Here is a 20,690-nt window from a genome sequence, read left to right as displayed (position 1 = left end):
GCATGCCCCACTGTGTGCTTGAGATTCACATTCACCCACTGACTTGCATGGGCCTAATCACTGGCCTGGCTGAGAGGCCCTGATCCTACAGAGCCTGTCAGCCAGGCCCAGGAGTGGCCCAGGGGAGGGTGGTCAGAGCCCACCACAGGTCCACGCCAACGCTCTCCACTTGTTGGCACAGCCTACAAGGCCTCCCTCCCACAATCTCTATGGTACCTCCCGGGCCACCCCTCTGGGCTTGCCTTCCGTAATCTCTATGGTGCTTTCCCCTCTAGGTCTCCTCTTCCTCCCATCTCTATGGTGCGCGCGGCCCGCCGGCTCCGGCAGCTGATTGGCTGGGAGGCAAGTTCTCGCGAGACGATAGTTGAGCCCAGCGTCCCGGCGGAGGGAGGAGGCGGAGTGGGGTTCTGGGCCCGTGCACCGGAGCCGGCGGCGGTGGCTCGTTCGGTAAGATGGCGCCTGGCGGCCCCTTTCCTCCCGTGGGGCGAGGCGGCGCTGGGCCCAGGCAGGGGGTCCGATCCCGGGCGGGATGGAGCCTGAGGAGGGGGCTCGGGGCCTGGCGGCACAAGCGGCCGCAGCCTCCGAAGAGCCCAGCAGGCCGGACCCCTCCCCACGGGGGCAGCGGGGCTGAGGGGCGGGCGCGCTTGGGAGGGCCGAGGAAGCCTTTAGCGCCTTGGAGGCGATGCTGTGAAGCCCGGCAGCGAGCCGGGTCACCCGGCCGACCCTCGGCCCCTTGTGAGGTGCGGGGCCGGGCAGCCTGTGTGAGAGACGGGCTGTGGGACCCCTCGGAGGGGCGACTCGGTGGGCGGCCGTGTGTGTGTGTGTGTGGGGAGGGAACGTCCGTACAGTGGCGTCTGTTGTTTGGGGGGGAGGGGAGAGAGCGAGAAGGGGGTGTACGGTGGGTTTCAGATACAGTGGCGGATCTCAAAAGCAGAAGAGTTCAGTTCTCCGTTTGCTCACCTTTTGTTTAGCCAACACGATGTCTTGAACCCGCCCAGAAGGTATAAATAACCGAGCTGGTCACATCGTTCTTCTAGGCAAATTAGACTTAACTTTTCTTTCACCAGCTGGTATGTGTGCCCAGAAAGATACTTTTCATCCCTTTTAGTGAAAGTCCAGGATGAGTTATGCAGAAAAACCTGATGAAATCACAAAAGATGAATGGATGGAAAAACTCAATAACTTGCATATCCAGAGAGCCGATATGAATCGCCTGATCATGAATTATCTTGTTACAGGTAATAGTGAGTAATGGATGCTAGTATTACATTTTGTAGGTTGGTTTATTTTTGGATCATCTGCTGTTTATTTTAATCAATACAATTCATCCTTACTAGAATAAGCTATTAAATGGTTGATATTAATAGATATCACTATTGCCTATATTTTCTGTGGTTTCTAGAAAATATTTTTTCTAGAATTCACAGAAAATATAGCTTAATAAAAATAGTTTTAAAATGAGTAAAGGAAAAACAATTTCAGTACTGCCTAATTACTTTTTTTATTAGCATATCACACGCACCCTATTAGCAGCACATTATTTTTGCTAAGCAAAACATTAAAGAACCAAATGTTCTTTACTTTAACTATTTAGACTCTACTGGTTTTACCCAATATATATTTCCTGTTTTAATCTTAGTTTTTCTGTTAAAAAGCTGTTTCCTTTATGGCATTTCTGGTTTGAAATACTGTTAACAAAGACTGCTCAGAGTTTAATATCGCACCTTTGATTATACTATTTTCCTTAAACTGAGCGTGTGATGGCTTTTACTAATGTAATCTGGACAGCATTGAACAAACTGTATCCACACACTTTTCATCACAGAACAGGAGGAATGATCAGAAACCAGCTTCAGCTAATTTAGTCGAAAGAGCAGAATAATTCTGAGGAAATAATGTTCCCAAAACAGCTCAAGAATATCAGAATACTAAACATGTGAGACATCCAGAAACTGCAACTTAAGAGAAACCAGAAACCCCTCAGAAATTGTCATTTGGCAATGTGATATATTAATTTCCATTTCAAGATGCACCATAGTGGAGCTGTTCATACGCATCAAGTGTCCCCCCTGTTTGTGTATATGGAGCTGGAACCTGAGCAGTGGAAGACACACTTGAGTGATCATGCCAAGTTTGTCATAAGTTGTTTATGTATATGTAGGAAAAGAGTGCCTAATAAGAATGTAAAATTCTGGTTAATCAGTTAAACATCAGGTAAACCTAATGCAGCAGGTAGGGAGCTGCTCCAGCCCCCATGGTTAGCCTGAATCAGTAAGTTTACCAGTTAACTGGTTATCTTTTCACATCCCTAGTGCTTGTATAGTTGAGAGCCTTTTTTTTTTAAGATAAAAAGAGCCTTAATGTGGTATGCAGATGAGTCATGTTTATGCTAATTATAAAATGTCTATGAGGGATGTAAAATCCTGTTCAGTTGATTAACTGCTTAAACATGATATTTAACTAGTTAGCTGATTAAAGAGAAGGCAGGTGGGGGAGGGGGGCTCCCCTCTTGTCTTCAGTAGGCTCCCTGAAGCTGAAGCATCCCCTTATGGGAGGCAGGGAGCTGTTTCAGCCCCCAGCGGTTATCAGGAACCAGTTTTTGCTATTGGTTATTCTTTTGCAGGAAAAACATGCCTAAATATGCCTGACAGGTCCAATAATGGGGTAAATGCTAAACTTGAATCCTTCCCAGTAAAATTTTATTTTATATATAGTTAAATATAGAAGGGATAGGAACTGAATGGATTTAAGGAGAATTAAATGTGAAGTTTTTATTTTGATATATTTACAAAAATGCCAGCTTCATTGAAATGATTCCTAATAGGATTTTCTGCACATCTTTGTATATTCTCTTAATTTGGTTTATTAAATAGAAATTCAGAAAACAACATTTAGACCACAAAGTTCCATAGCGCTGAATGTCAATATCCACATCATATAGCTTTACTCCAAGTGTCTATAAAAGCTCCAGACGGTTATTACTAATGTGGTGCAGCCCAGCCAGTCTGTAGCCATACAGTATCTCCTCCCGACCGCAAATCTGATTTTCAGGGCTCAATGTTCAGGGACTTTATCTTCAAGACTGGCCGTGTGACCAAAAAGTGCATCTGGTGGTGACTGATGAGGACTTCAATCCTCTACAGGTCACTTCTCAATAATACATCCCTATTGCTGAGAAAATCAAACTATATTATGTCCAGTAGTTCCTTCTAGCAACATATCTGAAATGCTTCCAAGCCTCCTGATGTCTTGTTTAAACAACATTTGTGTGTCAGAGCTATATAAGACAATTGGATGTATTCATGTTTGATAAATCTGTACTTTTGTATATACCTTATTAAATAGAATTCAAAGATAAAACACTTTTACATTTCAGAGGGTTTTAAAGAGGCAGCTGAGAAGTTTCGGATGGAGTCTGGAATTGAGCCCAGTGTTGATCTAGAGACTCTAGATGAAAGGATAAAAATTCGAGAAATGATACTGAAAGGACAGATTCAAGAAGCCATTGCACTGATAAATAGTCTCCATCCAGAACTGTTAGATACAAACCGATACCTTTACTTTCATTTGCAGGTAAGACCCAGTGATTAGTTTGTTTTGTATATGAAGTAATTTGGAAACAAGAAAGAATGTAATGTGGTGTGGGATGTGATTTTTTTTAACTGTATTTTTAAAGCACTTCTAAGTCGAGGGAAGTCTTACTTTATGACATGGAATGCAGCTTTTAAAAATATTTTTAGTGTTATATATTTACTTATATTCCTTTTACATATGATTTATAGACTCCAAAATTGCTGATGATTAGTCATGTCTTCCAACAATAATTAAAGTTTCTTCTTTAAAACCCATCTTCCAGGTTTTAAATGACTTAAAAATAGGATTAACTGTACTACTATTAGTCCAACAAAGACTTTTAGTACTGACAAAATACTGATTTCAACAGCTTTGCTTCCATATTATGTAAGAGAGGCTCTAGGTATTCCATTTCTTAACATGTAAAACATCATTTAAACCTCTATTGAATAATCTTGCTTTGTTCCTCTTGTGTGTGTATATATAGCAGCAGCATTTGATTGAACTGATTCGTCAACGTGAGACAGAGGCAGCCCTGGAATTTGCCCAGACTCAATTGGCAGAACAAGGAGAGGAGAGCAGAGAATGCTTGACAGAAATGGAGCGTACCCTGGCATTGCTTGCCTTCGATAATCCTGAAGAATCACCGTTTGGAGACTTGCTCAACATGATGCAGAGACAGAAGGTAATGTATGCTCAAACGAAAGCTCTTTCCATTTTGTTTGTTGTGGAGAGCTAATATTTAAATTATTTTGTTCATAATTAATAATTATTTATTAACTGGTATGGAGAACAGAAGTATTTCTGAAGCTGAGACTGGTTTAATTTAACAACATTTTTAAAACATGCAAGAACTTTTGTAATGTAAAACCATCCTACATTTGTGAAACTAGGGGCTTATTTTGTCCATCTTTTGATTGCAATCATTGATACTATGTTTCCTTCTTTTATACTCTTCTTAATCTCCATGCTCTAGACGTCAAGGTATTCAGAATTATGCTTCTAATATTGCTGTCTTGCTCTAGGAAACAGGAGTATATTTCTTTTACAGGCTTACTATCCACTTTTTAGTACACATCAGAATTGCTCTCTTAGGTTTTTTTTTTTTTTTTAATATTCCTGGGTTTTGCTCATTTTGCCATCTGTATGCCTCAATTGCTTCTACTGTCCCTTCTGTGTTTTTAAAATCTGGAACTCCCTACAATATAACTTTATTTTCTGCTTGATTTTGCTTAGACTAAAAAGTGTAACACATTGGGATAGATGTCTAGAAGCATCAGAACAGTGCTTCCTGCATGTGTGGGTTTGGAAAAGCTAAAGTGGCTTAATTTTATCTTGTTGATTCTTCTTCCACACCCTAATCCTGGAGGCTACTAAATAGAATATGAAAAGTAAACTTGTGTTTTCTTGTGTTGTGCATTATAATTGTGCTGTATTGACACAGTAAGGCAATTATATATTTCCTTATGAGATGATTTTCTAGAGAACCATGTTTTTCCCCCAGAGTATTTTTTACGAACTGGTCAATATTCTTGGGATGGGGGGAGGCAATGGCTGTTGCACAGACTGGTAGTGGAACTTCAGAATAGAATTTTTGTCTTGAACTTTTGGAGAGCCAAAAAAACTACAGTAAAATAATCTTCCATGTGATTAGTTTGCTCTGACTTGTGCTGGTAGATCAGTCCCCAGTGGGTCACTCCACTACCAGGATCCCCGCATTCTGGCCTTACTTCCTCTATGCTGGGAGAATCAGGAGGGGCTGACAGGGTTGCCTTATGCCATCTGAGCAGTCTTCAGATTTGACACCTTGTGGTGCTGCTGTAATGGTGAGAGAAGGTTTAAAAAAACAAATCATCAACTTCTCTTTTGTTTTTCATTGTAATATGAGACTAGTCAGAAAAAACTGAACTTAACACTTGTACTCAGAGGAATTTGCAAGCTGAAGGACATTTTCGTTCAGTTAATGTATATTAAGTTCAATATTTCTTTTCCAGGTATGGAGTGAAGTTAACCAAGCTGTTCTAGACTATGAAAATCGTGAGTCAACACCCAAGCTGGCTAAATTACTGAAACTACTTCTGTGGGCTCAGAATGAACTGGACCAGAAGAAAGTAAAATATCCCAAAATGACAGACCTCAGCAAGGGGACAATTGAGGAACCTAAGTAAATTGTGTGCAGATGGACACCAAGCAATCTTAGTACTGCACAGTATACATTTATCAGTCTGTGACTGAAATATTTTTACTACAGTACAACACTCAACAATTCAGATTTTTTTTCAATGAACATCTTAATTAAAGGGGAGAAGTCCCTTTTAAATGCTGCAAAAATTGCATTGAAAGGCACTGTATCTCTTTGAAAGTCTGATTTAGGCTATGCACTATTATACATTTTTTAAAAATCCAATTAAACAGAAAAAAAAGACATTTTAAAGTACAGTGCTCAAGGTTTCTAACTGGCTACTGATGCTTAGTTTAGTGGCCAGTGAGTTAAATTGGGTTAATTATTCAGTTAAGTTTAACTCTCTCATTTGACACTTGTATAGATCAGTGAATATTTTCTACTTTATGTTAAGTTACAGCAAGATATGTATTTCCCCTTAAAATTAACAACTGGTCAATTTTATCTAAAAATTTCTTACTGTACAGCCAACCTTTTGCATAGGAAATAGTGTATAAACTTGTAAATCATAATTTAAGAATGTTTTTTCCTTGTTTCTGACTCTTTGGTGCTTTATTTATATGGTGAGAGCTATGTTCACAGTAGATCAATGACCCATCTTTTCACAAGTAATATTGCTGGAAATAAAAGTTTCTTTTTAATTTCAAGTATGACCAAAATGGCCTCCTGAAATAAGACATTGCATTGTTTATTTGAGTAGGGTTTTGTTTTTGATTATTCAGGGTTCTTTCACTATGTTAAAATTCCATCCCTAGTCACCTGTAGTAATGCCAGCTGGTTGCAACACCCTTAGTGACTACTTGTGTGTGTGGCTTGGTTAGCTGAAGTCTCCTTGATGATATGGGCGAAGCGGGGCGATCATAGACTTTTGTTTTGTTTGTTTTGCAAAAGAGTCTGTTTCTGTGAAATAGTTCGCAGGATTTGGAGGTGGGTGGCAGCTTGTACTGTGCTAAAGGTAACCATTCTTTTGGCATATTATGCCTTGGGTGAATGGAGCAGTAATTTTACAAAGCCCTTTGTGACTTCATATCTTTTTGAAGAGATGGCGTTTATCTTCACAGCTGTACTGTTTTCTTGGCTCTTCCACTCCAGTTAAAAACATAACCATTATGCTTACACGTGAGGCCCTGATTTTCTTAGTCATCGAATTGTAGTGTGCTGGGTGTAGGAGGTTTTGCTGGATGTATGACTTCATCTTGCAATATTCAATACAGGTATATCTGGTAGTATTATGTACTGACCTTGCCAAATAGAGATCTAAATCCTTAAAACACATACACTGAGTTGTTACAAAACTACTGAACAAGCTCCATTTGGTGGAGGAAATAGTGTAATATAAGAGTGCACTGACCATTTACATTGTACCCATCAGATACTGTGGATATTCTCGTGTGGTAGTTATGACGCTGTAGATTAAAAGTACTTAGTTTCCACTTAATTTTCTGGTTTATGCATTAAGCTATAATGTTTTACAAACATTTGAGTTAGAGAATAACAAAACCTGCTACTGATGGCATTTTATGAACACTGTTTACTTGTGTGTAGCAATGTTCAGGGGAGACAGTTGTCTTCTAAGCAGCTATAGAGATACCTCAGTGCCAAGGTTTAGTTTAGGTTGATAGATCTAAAACAAGAGGCTCATCTGTTCCATTTTACTATTGATAGTTTTATTTGACATTCTGAGGCTTTCACCATATGCAGCTCTTATAATTCATACAAACTATAATAAGCTTTCATTGACCACCACCTGCAATAATGAGCTGGCTTTTTTCCACTCTCATTGGTTATTCTGAGTATTTACTGGAACTGAGAAGATAAAAATTGTTTTCAGTCAGTTGCTGTTCTTTTTAAAAAGAATATTATTTTATTTTGTAATTGATATGGTTAGTGCCATTTGGTTCAATAACAAACTGCAGAAATTAAACTGTTTCATCTAATTCCTACATGAACAACTAATCAACTTTTCCTCCAGCCTGACACTTTGTGCTGAAAGTCATATGAAGCTTTTCCAAGAAAGTGGTGCACTTTTGTGGCATGACTAGCATTTTTCTCTATGAGAAATGCGATATTACCGACCTAGTTGAAGAGTTCACCATACTTTTAGAATGCTACGTTAATTCCATATAGACTTGGGCAAAGTGCATAGATTGCTTATTTTTTCCATTAAAAATAACATGTTTTCTAGGGGGTTTAAATATAACACTTTAGTAAAGGATTATTTGAGTTTTTGTATTAATATACCACATTGATAAGCAGCTTTAAATCTGTAAAGTCAAACTGCAAGAAAATATTCAAAAGCTATGCATTTTACAGAAAGCATAAATATAGTCAATGGTACTTTTAGGGATCTTTATATTAGTGTATATAATAATTTACATATACAAATATAATATATACTCTGAAATATTCTTGAATGGTAGGGGCTGTGAAATATAACTTATGAAAATACTGTACACAGTAAATGCAGACCTGAGTACATGAATGAGTTTGTCATGCATGAGAAATGTCTTATTTGATGACTACTAATTAATGGATTTTGTTATATCCATCCTTGTTAGGTAACCACTTTTAACATTAAATACCACTTGGATCAGTTTGCTGTTAGTGTAAATACATTGTTTTGTTTCTCTTCACATAACAAAATGGTACAAAGATAAAGTTCTATGTGTATGAATGATATGGTAGCATCTAACTTTATCTGTTCAAAACTCACTGGTGGCAAACATACAGTTAATGTGATGTGGTATCCTTTCATTGTTGAAAGCAATTTGCTTTATCAGTGATGTGAACACAATCTGGATGTAAAATATTCTCTTTTGTAAACCTGTCTTCAAGTGTATTCTGATTAGGATATAAACTTCCCATATTTTCATGATTACCTACTTAATTGTTTCTGCATTTTGGATGTTTCCATTATTCCATTTTGCCAGTCAAATAAGGAAGGCAAACTTTTGCTTGCTGCTTTGTACAATAGTTTTCTAAGATGGGAGAACAAATAGTGGATTTATATATGGGTGAAGTATAAGTTGGACCTCCAAAAACTAGCACTCCCCTTTTCTGGCAACATCGGTGGTCTGGCAGGACCATGGATGTTCCTGGATCAGGAAGTCCTGGCTGGGAGCTTCACTGGCAAGAGGGTTGGTGGCTCAGAACCCAGCAGGGCTAGAATTGGGGCCAGAGCCTTATTACCACATCCGGGGACACGGCAGCCCCGGTAGTGGAGGCGGGGATGCAGTAGCTTGGGGCAGGGATGGGGCTAGAGCTGTTTACATAACAGTTTTAATTTCACATATTACTGGCTGGGAACTAGCTGCTATTGTATAGAAACCAATAACAGATTGTAATTATCTGGAACTTTTGAAGAGAGATGTATATAGATATGTTTAAAAGGAAACTGCCTGGAAAGCAGACAAAGTTTTTAAAAGGAAGTACATTCTACATAATTTTTTTTTGAACAGGGTATCACTGTTGCTGTAAACCACATAAAGAAACTATACAGCAAACAGGGAGAACTTTCTCCTCCCCCTTCTCTTCCCCCCCCATGTGGAAGATGGGCACAAATGGTGTAACTAACATAATTTACCTACCACAGTGAGTTTTTGCTGAAGTTGTAAATGTCCCTCTTGTTTGTACATTTAACAGTGCAAGTTAAGAATGGGATTGCTTTAGTATTAGAGCTATGTGTGTTGCTCAGTTTCTTTACAATACCTTAATACCTACCTTTTTATGAAAGGTTTTAAATTCAGTAGGAGAGTGATTCAGTGTATGTGTATCTGGATCATCGTTGCCTCATGCTTTTAAGTAATTCAATAAGTTTTTCAGATTGCTGTTGGGAGAATAAGAAAAAAAATGCATAATACTGGAATTCATACAAGTTTTAAAATGTTACAATTAAAGTATTTGATATACACTTCTGATATGGGCTATATTGGATTGTAAATGTAATCTTAAAGTGTATACCTTGTCTTCACATATTAATATAATAAGCTTTCACTTGGTGTAGAGTGGATATTTTTGTCCTCTTTGCTTTGCCCTGCTACCACAAAATGGAGCTGTGTAGTTGTCAAATAGACCATACTTTTCTGCTTCAGCAAAAGAGGTTCATTGTAGAGCCGGGATGGGGAACCTGATTTTTTTTTTTTCTGTAGGTCAGCGGCACCCAAGCCAAGAATGGTTCCCCATCCCTGATGTAGGGATAAGAGAGGGAAGAAAACATAGTAGGACTATGTCCAATTTCATATCTGACCACAATTATTTGCATTCATAAAAGGGCCCAAAAAGAAAGCTAAGCTGAAATTCTGCTTAAAATGAGACCTGTAACTGAATATAATATTTCCAAGTAGAGCTCGATTGAGAGTAGTAGGATGTGAAGTCAAACAGGGTACACTATAGTGTAACACAACCTCCATCGTGTGATTCCAAAATGTCTGACCCCTATTCTGAAAAAGTATCTCTAGAAATGACAGTATATGCCTAATAATAATCACTTGTTTCATTAGGGAGATTGCCTATGGGCAGATAGCAATGAAAAACTGGATTGATTCTAGCAACTTTGCATTCTGATCACTAAGCCGTTGTGACTTCTTTGATCATAATAGAGCTACAAGGGAACTAATGATAAGATATGGAAGACTTCATTTTAGTACATCTAGGGTACGTCTAGACTACGGGTTTTGTCAACAGATACTGTTGACAAAGAGTGTCTAGACTATAACATTCAGTTCTGTTGACAAAGCAAGCTGCTTTGTCAACATAACTGTGGACACAAAGGACAGTGTAGATGCAATAATGCCTTCTATCGACAGAACTCTGTCAACAAAAGGCGTTATTCCTCGTAGAATGAGGTTTACATACGTCGACAAAACTGCTGAGTTTTGTCAACGTTATGTCAACATAACTCAAAGGCAATGTGGATGCAGGTATAGTTTTGTCAACAAAAGTCCACTAGTGAAATTACACCCCTAGTGAAATTCTCCCAGCCTCCATTTATTTGTTAGGCATCCCAGCTCAGTTCAGCAAGCTGTGCAGGACACTATAAGGGAGGGTTTGTTCTTCCATGGGAGTGTGGCCTAAGCTATGCTATAAGCTGGTCTTTAGCTAACTTTATACATGTTGATCCTCTCTATTTCTGGGAACCCTTGGGACCTGACTGGTTCTGAACCAGAGAATTTGCTGAACCATGGGAGATCAATATTTTCTAGCAGTATTACCAACACTTCCATTGCTTACTAGGCTCTCAGAAGACATTTAGGGATAAATTAGAGCTAAATAACAGAACATTGAGAGCCCAGAACTTTATGGGACCATGGGAGACTTGGCCATACCTGTAAGTGGACATCCAGATAACCAAAATCATCCCAGACCACAGATGTTGCCAGAGTGTGGCAGGCTAGAAGTTCAATCTGTATTTTCTCTTCCAGTCCTACGTTGGGAACATTGGTCCTGCTTTTATTGAAAGCAAAACTGCTACTTCCATGTCAGCAATGTTAATCAGGAATTCACTGGAAAATGCACAGATGTATAGTATCTTTTGAAAGAGGCAGGCTGAAATATGTAAAATATGAGCAACATTTTGCATTGCTAATAAGGTTGAGATAGAAGCTGAACAAAGCAATAGTTGGTGTTCTCTTATTGGGGCGAGGGGGAGAATAGATGCCCATAGTGCTGGAGGCCATAAAAGTGCTTAAATGAATAGAAGGAAATGTGTTTTCCTTTTTCCCCATCTAACTTCCAAAGTTTTGTAGAACTCTGTCCACTTATGTCTGCTATTTGTACTTTGCTATGTAAGCACTTGTCTAGCTTTAACACACATACACACACCCCATATGCAATTGTTGTTGCTTTTGGCACTCTACCATACATATGAAGTATTTCCTAAATTCCCTTAATATTACTTTCCTAAGTTTAATTTGTTCTCCATTTTGCATTTGACACTTAAAAGAAAATGTCTAGTATTTCATTTCCCCCTTCCTATAATTCCTCTACTATATGGCTTCCAAATACCCTTTCTAACATAATATATTAAATTATGTGTTCCGAATATCTTCTGGCTCAAACGCCTTACATATTTTTACTGAGCTTCAGAGGGGTAGCCGAGTTAGTCTATAACAGGAAAAACTAAAAAAAAAAAAAACCAGTCTGGTGGTACCACTTTAAAGTCTAACAAACTATTGGTTATTTTAAGTTTTTCATATTTTTACTGAGTCATGGCTCCCTCTTCTGGAAATGGAAATATAAGTAAGGAGGATCAGGTTTTAAAGTGAAACACTGGCAGCTGCATCTTGGCTTGTTTGTACAGTTGTCAACTTTTATTTTGAAGCCAAATTGTAAAACAAAGTTAGTATGGTGAGGGTTGGCCCCAATTGTATATTACTTCCCTCCTTTAATTGACACCTACTGTTCCTAAGTCAATTTTTTTTTGGTAGTTTGTTTTTTCCATCAGCATCACACTTGTTGATCTAGTACATGGCCCTGTGTCAGAATCCTTTCTGAAGCTCAAGAGTTAATCCCATGTCTTAACGTTAGCATCATGATGGTTTGGGACCAATAGGATGCCAACTGAGATGCTGAGTTACCACTGAGTCAGCCTATTCTGCCAGCGTGGGCCCCTCCTTAACCCCTGTCTGTCTTAGCAGAGCGAGTGAGAGAACTCTGGGAAGATTCAGATGTGGACACTTGTCCCAAGCTGGCCACCCTCCTTGGGGAACAAACCCAAGATTTTATGAAGTTTGCCTCTTTCCTCAGTGGGAAGGGAAGGAAAGGAAAGGATGCACAGCCTTTCACTCACCCCTTTCACTCAATTAGACATTATATAAACTGGGTTGTATTATAAACCAGAAATATGTTTAACTATGAAAAGGTTCGTTTTGAGTGGTCAAAGAGGCAGCAAACAAAAGAAAGCAGATTACTAAGAAAATAATGCAAAGCAAACAATTTAAACTAGATTCACTAAAAAATTGGTTACAAATAATTTCTCACCCTCTAGATACTGTTTAGGTAGTCCTTCAAAAGCCAAACATCTTTTTACTCTAAGTTCAGAGTTATGCTCCCCTCTTCAGTTACAGTCAATTATCTCTTTGGAAGTGGGTGGGGAGGCCCAGGTAAGGCAAGATATAGACAATTATTGTTTTCCTCCCCTGTCTTTACATAGGTTTCCTGCCTTATGGAAATTCTTTGTTTGATTTCCCCCCAGGGAAACAGCTAAGCACTCCTAGTCAATAGCACCAAGGAATGCCTGTAGGGAGGCCTGTTTACAGTCCATTCATCTGGATGATGGGCCATCCTGCCCTGTCTGGCTTTCCATTGTAGTCTGAAGTGTCAACCAGGGGAGTGACCCAAAGCAGCAAATGTGAAATACAGATATACAGGTCAATACTCTTAACTTCATCTATAAAAATAATACATGCATATGAATGGGATAATCATTTCAATAAATCATAACCTTTCCAATGATACCTTCCGTGAGTCATCGTGCATAAAGCATATCTGTTATGTCGTTTTCATATCAAATATTAGTATGACTTTGCATTGGTAGATTCTTGGGATCTATCTTTCATGTGCTCCTAGCCAAATGTTGTTTTTCAGTCTTGACACTAGAATCTTCCCAAATCTCAAAGTTTAACTCTTCAGTGTTACGATTAGCATGGGGCTTCAACACCTTTGTTGATGGGTTGACACCTCTGTCAGTGACGATCTTTCAATAGCAGCTATGATGATGGACTAAGATTCATATAAAGAACAGGACTATGTAACACTTTAAAGACTAACAAGATGGCTTATTAAGTGATGAGCTTTCGTGGACCAGACCCACTTCCTCAGATCAAATACTGGAAGAAAATTGTCACAGCCATATATACCAAAGGATACAATTAAAAAAATGAACACACATGAAAAGGACAAATCAAATTTCAGAACAGAAGAAGGATGGGGGAGGGGGGGAGAGGAAGGTAAATGTCTGTGAGCTAATGATATTAGAGGTGATAATTGGGAAAGCTGCCTTTGTAATGGGTAAGATAATTAATGTCTTTGTTTAAACTTAGGCATAAAGTGTCGAATTTAAGCATGAATGACAGTTCATTACAAATTACTTTGGTATATATGGTTGTGACAATTTTCTTCTACTATTTGATCTGAGGAAGTGGGTCTGGCCTACGAAAGCTCATCACCTAATAAACCATCTTGTTAATCTTTAAAGTGCTACATAGTCCTGTTTTTTGTTTCAGCTACACCAGACTAACACGGCTACATTTCTATTAAGATTCATATAGTATGTCTTAAGAACATAAGAACGGCCGTACTGGGTCAGACCAAAGGTCCATCTAGCCCAGTAGCCTGTCTGCTGACAGTGGCCAGCACCAGGTGCCCCAGAGAGGTTGGACCAAAGACAATGATCAAGCGATTTGTCTCCTGCCATCCATCTCCAGCCTTTGACAAACAGAGGCCAAGGACACCATTCCTTACCCTCTGGCTAATAGCATTTAATGGACCTAACCGCCATGAATTTATCTAGCTCTTTTTTTAAACTGTTATAGTTCTAGCCGTCACAGCCTCCTCTAGCAAGGAGTTCCACAGGTTGACTGTGTGCTGTGTGAAGAAGAACATCTCTAATCTCCCTTAGCATTTCAATGTCACTATCACTGTCCTGGTCAGGTGGTTGATAATATATCCCTACTGCTATATTCTTATTAGAGCATGGAATTACTATCCATAGTGATTCTATGGAACATTTTGATTCATTTAAGATTTTTACTTCATTTGATTCTACATTATCTTTCATGTATAGTGCCACTCCACCACCCACATGACCTATTTTGTCCTTCCGATTTATTTTATATCCTGCTATGATTGTGTCCCACTGATTGTCCTCATTCCACCAGGTTTCTGTGATGTCTAATGTGTCAATCTCCTCCTTTAATACAAGGAACTCTAGTTCACTCATCTTATTAGTTAGACTTCTAGAATTTTTGTAGAGGCACTTTAAAAAATTGCCACTGTTTATTTGTCTGTCCTTCCCTGATGTATTAGTTCTTCTATATGTGATTTTTTTTTTGTCTGACGTGGCCCATACTTTATCATCTCCCCTCCTATCTTTCTGACTAAAACCTAGAGAATCTCTATCAATGGACTCTTCTCTAAGAGAAGTCTCCATCCAATGCTCGTGCTCCTCCGCACCAATCGGCTTTCTCCCATCTCTTAGTTTAAAAACTGCTCTATGACCTTTTTAGTGTTTAGTGCCAGCAGTCTGGATCCACCTTGGTTTAGGTGGAGTCCAACCCTTCCTATATAGGCTCCCCCTATCCCAAATGTGTCCCCAGTTCCTAATAAATCTAAACCCCTCCTCCCTACAACATCATCTCAACGCATTGAGACTCTGAAGTTCTGCCTGCCTTCCTGGCCCTGCGCGTGGAACAGGAAGCATTTCTGAGAATGCCACCATAGCAGTCCTGGATTTCAGTCTCTTTCCTCGCAGCCTAAATTTGGACTCCAGGACCTCTCTCCTACCCTTCCCTATGTCATTGGTATCTACATGTACCATGACCACCGGCTCCTCCCCACCGCTACTCCTAAGTCTATCTAGATGCCTCAAGAGATCCGCAACCTTTGCACCAGGTAGGCAAGTCAGCATATGGTTCTCCTGGTCATCATAAACCCAACTATCTCATGTTTCTAATGATTGAATCGCCCACTACTAACACCTGCCTCTTCCTAACAACTGGCATTCCCTCCCCTGGAGAGGTATCCTCAGTGTGAGAGGATACCATAACATCCTTTGGAAAGAGGGTCCCAACTGTGGGATGGTTTCCCTCTGCTCCCACTGACTGCTCTCTTCCCCGAGCCTTTCATCCTCCTTAACAGCGCTGGGGCTGTCAGACTGGAGGTGGGATGGTACTACAGTGTCCTGGAAAGCCTCATCAACATACCTCTCTGCCTCCCTTAGCTCCTCCAGTTCAGCTGCCCTGGCCTCCAAAGCCCATACTCAGTCTCTGAGGTTCAGGAGCTCCTTGCACTGGGTGCACACATATGCCAACCCAAGAGTTAATGGGTCTGTAAGTAGACAGGCTTGATGCACCAACATGCTTTTTGTTTTACACACAGTTCCCTGCCCTCCAGAGAATTACACTTTAAAGGCCAGATTTTGATACCCTTAAAAATATGGAGTAATATTTTAATGTCTTGAAGCAGTGTTTCTCAAAGGGGTCCATGAAACACTTAAACAAACCGGCACAGCCAGTTAACAGGTTTTTCAACTTACCAGCACTGTGGCCACGGAACCTCAGAGCTCCTATTGGCTCCGTTTTACCATTTGCAGCCAAGGAGAGCAGTGGCTCAGCCCACACCACTTTCCATGGCTCCCCTTGGCTGCAAATGGCAAAATGGAGCCAATAGGAGCTGTGAGGTTCCGTACCACAAACTGGCACAGCCAGTTTCATGGAACCCTTTGAGAAACACTGTCTTAAAGCATTGTGAGAAAGAAGTGCAATGATTTACTCAGGGTCACTGAGCAGGCCACTATCAGAATGGCAGAGTAGATCCCAGGGCCCTACTCATGCTACACTGTCGCCCCTCGACTGTCTAACCTAGCACCCATTCAGCAAACTACCTTTAGCTAAATAGACTTTTCCCACATTGAAGATTCTTACCAACAACCACAGGACATACCACATTAATACCAACCCTGGAACTTTCCCTTGTAACAAACCCCGTTGCCATCTTTGTCCACATATTTACTTTGATGACACCATCACTGGACCTAACCATGTCAGTTATATGATCAAGAACACATATTCCTGTTCATCCAGAAATATAATTTATGCCATCATGTGTCAACAGTGTCCATCTGCTATGTATATTGGACAGAATTCTCAGATACTTTGCCAAAGAATGAATGCCCACAAATCAGACATCAGACATCTTCACAAGGAAAAACCAGTTGCTTTTCATTTCAGCCTACCTGGACATAGTCTTAATGACCTTACTACATGCATCTTACTTCAAATAGACTTTAACACCAGATTACAGAGGGAAACTTCAGAACTTGCTTTCATCCTTAAATTTGACACTTTACAAATGGGCCTTAACAAAGATGCTAATTACCTTAAGCATTACAAAGATAGCTTCCCACTTATCACTCCTGATTAGCCATTCATTGACTCAAATAGCTATTCCTGCCCTGCCTCCCCCCTCACCCCACTTTCTGTACTAAATGGCTGTGTCTAGATTGGCAAGTTTTTCCACAAAAGCAGCTGCTTTTGCAGAAAAACTTGCCAGCTGTCTACACTGGCCACCTGAATTTCCACAAGAACACTGATGATCTCATGTAAGAAATCAGTGCATCTTGCGGAAGTACTATGCTGCTCCCGTTCGGGCAAAAGTCCAACAGCTCAGATTTGTTTTGTCTGTGTAGACAGCTCAGATTTGTTTTGCGCAAAAAAAGCCCCGATCGCGAAAATGGCAATCGGGGCTTTTTTGCGGAAAAGCTCGTCTAGATTGGCACGGACGCTTTTCCGCCAAAAGTGCTTTTGCGGAAAAGTGTCTGTGCCAATCTAGATGCTCTGTTCCGAAAATGCTTTTAATGGAAATCTTTTCCGTTAAAAACATTTGCGGAAAATCATGCCAGGCTAGACGTAGCCAATCTGATTTGTCAGTTTAATAATGAGTTTACTTTTTTCGTTGTATTCCTTTGGTATATATGGGCATGCCAATTCTCTTCCAGAATATGATCTGAAGAAGTGGGTCTGGGCCATGAAAGTTCATCACATATTAAACCATCTTGTTAGTCTTTAAAGTGCTACATAGTTTTTCCTTTTGTTTGAGGCTGAAAAAAAAGGGAGTCCACACGCAGACTTGCACAACAATAACTTTTTTTATATGGTGTGAACTTGCTGAGCCCAAACCGTAGTGAATTTCCTCTACTCTGAGATGAGTTCTCCACTCCCATTTCAGCACTGGAAGTGTTCAGCAGCCTGTTTTGCAAACAGGAAGCATTGGGAAATACTGTTTCAACTTTTCAGATTAAAAAATTAATTGATGTTATGCGGAAGAATTTAAAAATTACTGTTAAAACAGTGGGAACATGAAAAGCAGGCTTGGCCCAGAGTTGGATGCACATGTTTTATAGTGTGGTGCTGCAGGAGCTTCTAGATGCTAAGGCTACGTCTATACTACAAGGTTTTTGTGCAAAAAGAGCTGCTTTTGTGCAAAAACCTGCGGAGCATCCACACCTCAAATGAGCTCTTGCCAATTAAATGGCAGAACAGAGGGCTTTTTCTGCCATAGGTAAACCTCCTTTTCTGAGGCATAACTGCTTTTAGCACTACAGCCATTGCACAAGAAGGCAAGTGTGGAAGCTCCAGAGAAAAAGCACAGGGAAAAAGCACAGATGTTCTGATGGCCATTCTGTGAAAGATGTGGAGAAATTGGAGAAGGTCCAGAGAAGAGCAATAAGAATGATTAAAGGTCTAGAGAACATGACCAATGAAAAAATACTGAAAGAATTGGGCTTGTTTAGTTTGGAAAAGAGAAGACTGAGAGGGGACATGATAGCAGTTTTCAGGTATCTAAAAGGGTGTCACAAGGAAGAGGGAGAAAAATTGTTTTTCCTGGCCTCTGAGGATAGAACAAGAAGCAATGGGCTTAAACTGCAGCAAGGGAGGTTTAGGTTGGACATTAGGAAAAAGTTCCTGTTAGGGTAGTTGAACACTGGAATAAATTGGCTAAGGAGGTTGTAGAATCTCCATCTCTGGAGATATTTAAGAATAGGTTAGATAAATATCTATCAGGGATGGTCTTGACAGTACTGGGTCTTGCCATGAGGGCAGGGGACTGGACTCGATGACCTCTCGAGGTTCCTTCCAGTCTTAGTATTCTATGATTTCCACTCCCTGCATCTGACAAAGTGGTTTTTACCCACCAATGTGTATGTCCAAATAAATTTGTTAATTTTTAAGGTGCCACTGGATTTTCTGATTTTTCAGACACAGACTAACAGGGCTACCCCTCTGAGAAAATAAATCTAGTCATTTATACAGTTGACTACTTCTGCCCGTAGGGGAGGGGGTAACCTTGCTAACAATTTGCAAAGATACAAATCAGCCACACTTTCTGGAAAATCAGTGTCACTTGGGGGTGAGTGCTTCCTGGGAAAGCTGGTGGCAAGACATCTAAAAGGAATCAGATATCAAATGGGTAGGGAAGAATTGTTTTCACTGGCTCCTCTGGGCACTCCCCTCAGGTTCGAATTTCCTATTGCTTTCCTTTTGTGAGTAAGAGAGGGAAACCAGTTTTAGGCCCTGCATCCTGGAAAGCCAGAAAAACTGAAAGGCAGGGAAAATTATTAACAAGTGTCTCTCTAGCTCTGCCTTTTATATGCACGGTGCATTTGTGCTCAGTATAAAAACAGGGACAAGAAAGAGTTAAGTGAGCTGAGCCACTTCCACTGACGACTCTGCAGAGATACAGTCAACGTGAATAAAAAGCAATGTGTATTTTCCTGGAGTTGTTGCTCAGTTCCCCAAAACACCCATTCCCCGGCCGAATGGGAAAGGTTTATATGATGATGCTACGTGGAACCTCCCTCTTAGACCTTTTTCTCTTAGCAGCTAGGAATCCAGCTTGCTTCTCCTCCAGCACTGATTCCTAGAAGCAGGCACCGCCCCTCAGCAGTGTAGCTGCAACGTGGTCTAGTGTTAACTGCTCCTCGGTTATAGTTGGGACAAATACCGAGGGCGGAATAAACTCCATCGGATTCGGATTCACGTCGGAATAGCAGCAACACGTGAAGGGAAAGGCAGGAGGAATTCTCTGTATCCTAACCACTCACGTCACCCCTGGCTGGAGGAGTTGATTGGGTGTAACTGCTTATCGCCGTCCCGAAGCGGAGCCGGGCACGCTCCGCCGTGGTCCTGTTCCCGCGTGGGGGCTACATCTTGAGTTTTCACAGCGCGGCTTCTGCTAAGCGTTGGCCGCTCAACCCAGCTGGTAAATTCCCCCCTCCCCGGGCTGATCGCAGTCCGGAGCCGCGGCCCGGCTTACTTCCTGGAAGAGCTCCAACAGGAAGAGAAGTTGAAAACTGACACGTGGACTTCGTCGTGCAAAGAAGACAACTCCCTTGCGAGCCCCACACCGGCGCAGCGAGGCGTGGGCCAAGTGCCGGGTGCCCCATCCACCCGCGGGGAACTTTGCAATTGGCCTCTGTCCTTTCTTGAAGCAGCTTGCAGTGCAGCGGCGTCGGGTATCTATGTAACCCTGTTCTGGGGCGCTTCCCTGTCTGTCCTTTTGCAATCCCGCCAGCATCCTTCTTCAGTGCAATCAGAGCCAGGTCATTTTCCTTAGGGAAGCCTCTTTTTGTTAAAAAAACAAACAAAACAAAAAAACCCACCCAAATCTTCAGAATGGCTTCCAGTATTGGCAGGAATGGGGTCCAGGTATACAGCTCTGATTTGGTCTCGCTACATCACCATCACCATCACTACCAGCAGCAACAGCCTGTAAAGACTACACCTAAGGAAGGCACGAAAAAAGAAGGGACTGTGGATTCCTATTGGTCCAGGTAAGAATGCAGTTTGAATCGTTATACAGGTTTTTTTTTCAATTCTTTTCCTTGGGCACAACCACCTGCTATATAGTTTTAATAGGCAGAGTTGGCTTTTTAAGCTGTAGCTCCGAACACATTAGGGGTGTTGAATGAGAGTGTCATTTTATAAGGCTGGTCCAGTGGACACAAGCAGAGCTGAGGTCAGTGTATGGCTTTGTCACCTACAGGAAAAATCAGTTACTCTCTCTATGTCCCTTTCCCAGATGTAAAATAGAACAGCACTTCCTGACCTCAGAGGGGCGTGTTGAGGATATGGACGGTAAAGACTATGAAGGGCTCAGATACTGTGTGGTAATGGGGGTCAAAAGAAGAATCTGCATAGAGATAGATGCAAACTGTTTT

At 40.8% G+C, this 20,690-nt stretch overlaps 2 protein-coding genes across 2 annotated transcripts in view; both read left to right on the top strand.

Moving 5' to 3' along the window:
* Positions 1-292: 292 nt before the first annotated feature.
* GID8 (GID complex subunit 8 homolog) lies at positions 293-9,762 on the top strand. Its single transcript, XM_006126189.4, has 5 exons — positions 293-447; positions 1,109-1,238; positions 3,377-3,573; positions 4,061-4,258; positions 5,568-9,762. The coding sequence occupies exons 2-5, from the start codon at positions 1,121-1,123 to the stop codon at positions 5,739-5,741; spliced, it is 687 nt and encodes a 228-aa protein (XP_006126251.1). The 5' UTR covers positions 293-447; positions 1,109-1,120; the 3' UTR covers positions 5,742-9,762.
* A 9,396-nt stretch (positions 9,763-19,158) lies between these two features.
* SLC17A9 (solute carrier family 17 member 9) overlaps positions 19,159-20,690 on the top strand; it is a 43,577-nt gene continuing 42,045 nt past the window's right edge. The window contains exon 1 of the mRNA XM_006126190.5: positions 19,159-20,303. Coding sequence (XP_006126252.1) covers positions 20,146-20,303 — 158 coding nt within the window. The 5' untranslated portion in view covers positions 19,159-20,145. The remainder of the gene's footprint in view (positions 20,304-20,690) is intronic.

The sequence above is a fragment of the Pelodiscus sinensis genome, chromosome 17 (genome assembly GCF_052426305.1).
Source record: "Pelodiscus sinensis isolate ZL-2025 chromosome 17, ASM5242630v1, whole genome shotgun sequence".
NCBI lineage: Eukaryota > Metazoa > Chordata > Testudines > Trionychidae > Pelodiscus > Pelodiscus sinensis.
This window is presented reverse-complemented; position numbering and strand designations above follow the sequence as displayed.

Bases quoted from the DNA above. Each gene is read 5' to 3' on its own strand.
- GID8 (XM_006126189.4), top strand. From the start codon at position 1,121: ATGAGTTATGCAGAAAAACCTGATGAAATCACAAAAGATGAATGGATG. The intron at 1,239-3,376 runs GTAATAGTGAGT...TTTACATTTCAG, and splicing joins CATGAATTATCTTGTTACAG to AGGGTTTTAAAGAGGCAGCT. The intron at 3,574-4,060 runs GTAAGACCCAGT...GTGTATATATAG, and splicing joins ACCTTTACTTTCATTTGCAG to CAGCAGCATTTGATTGAACT.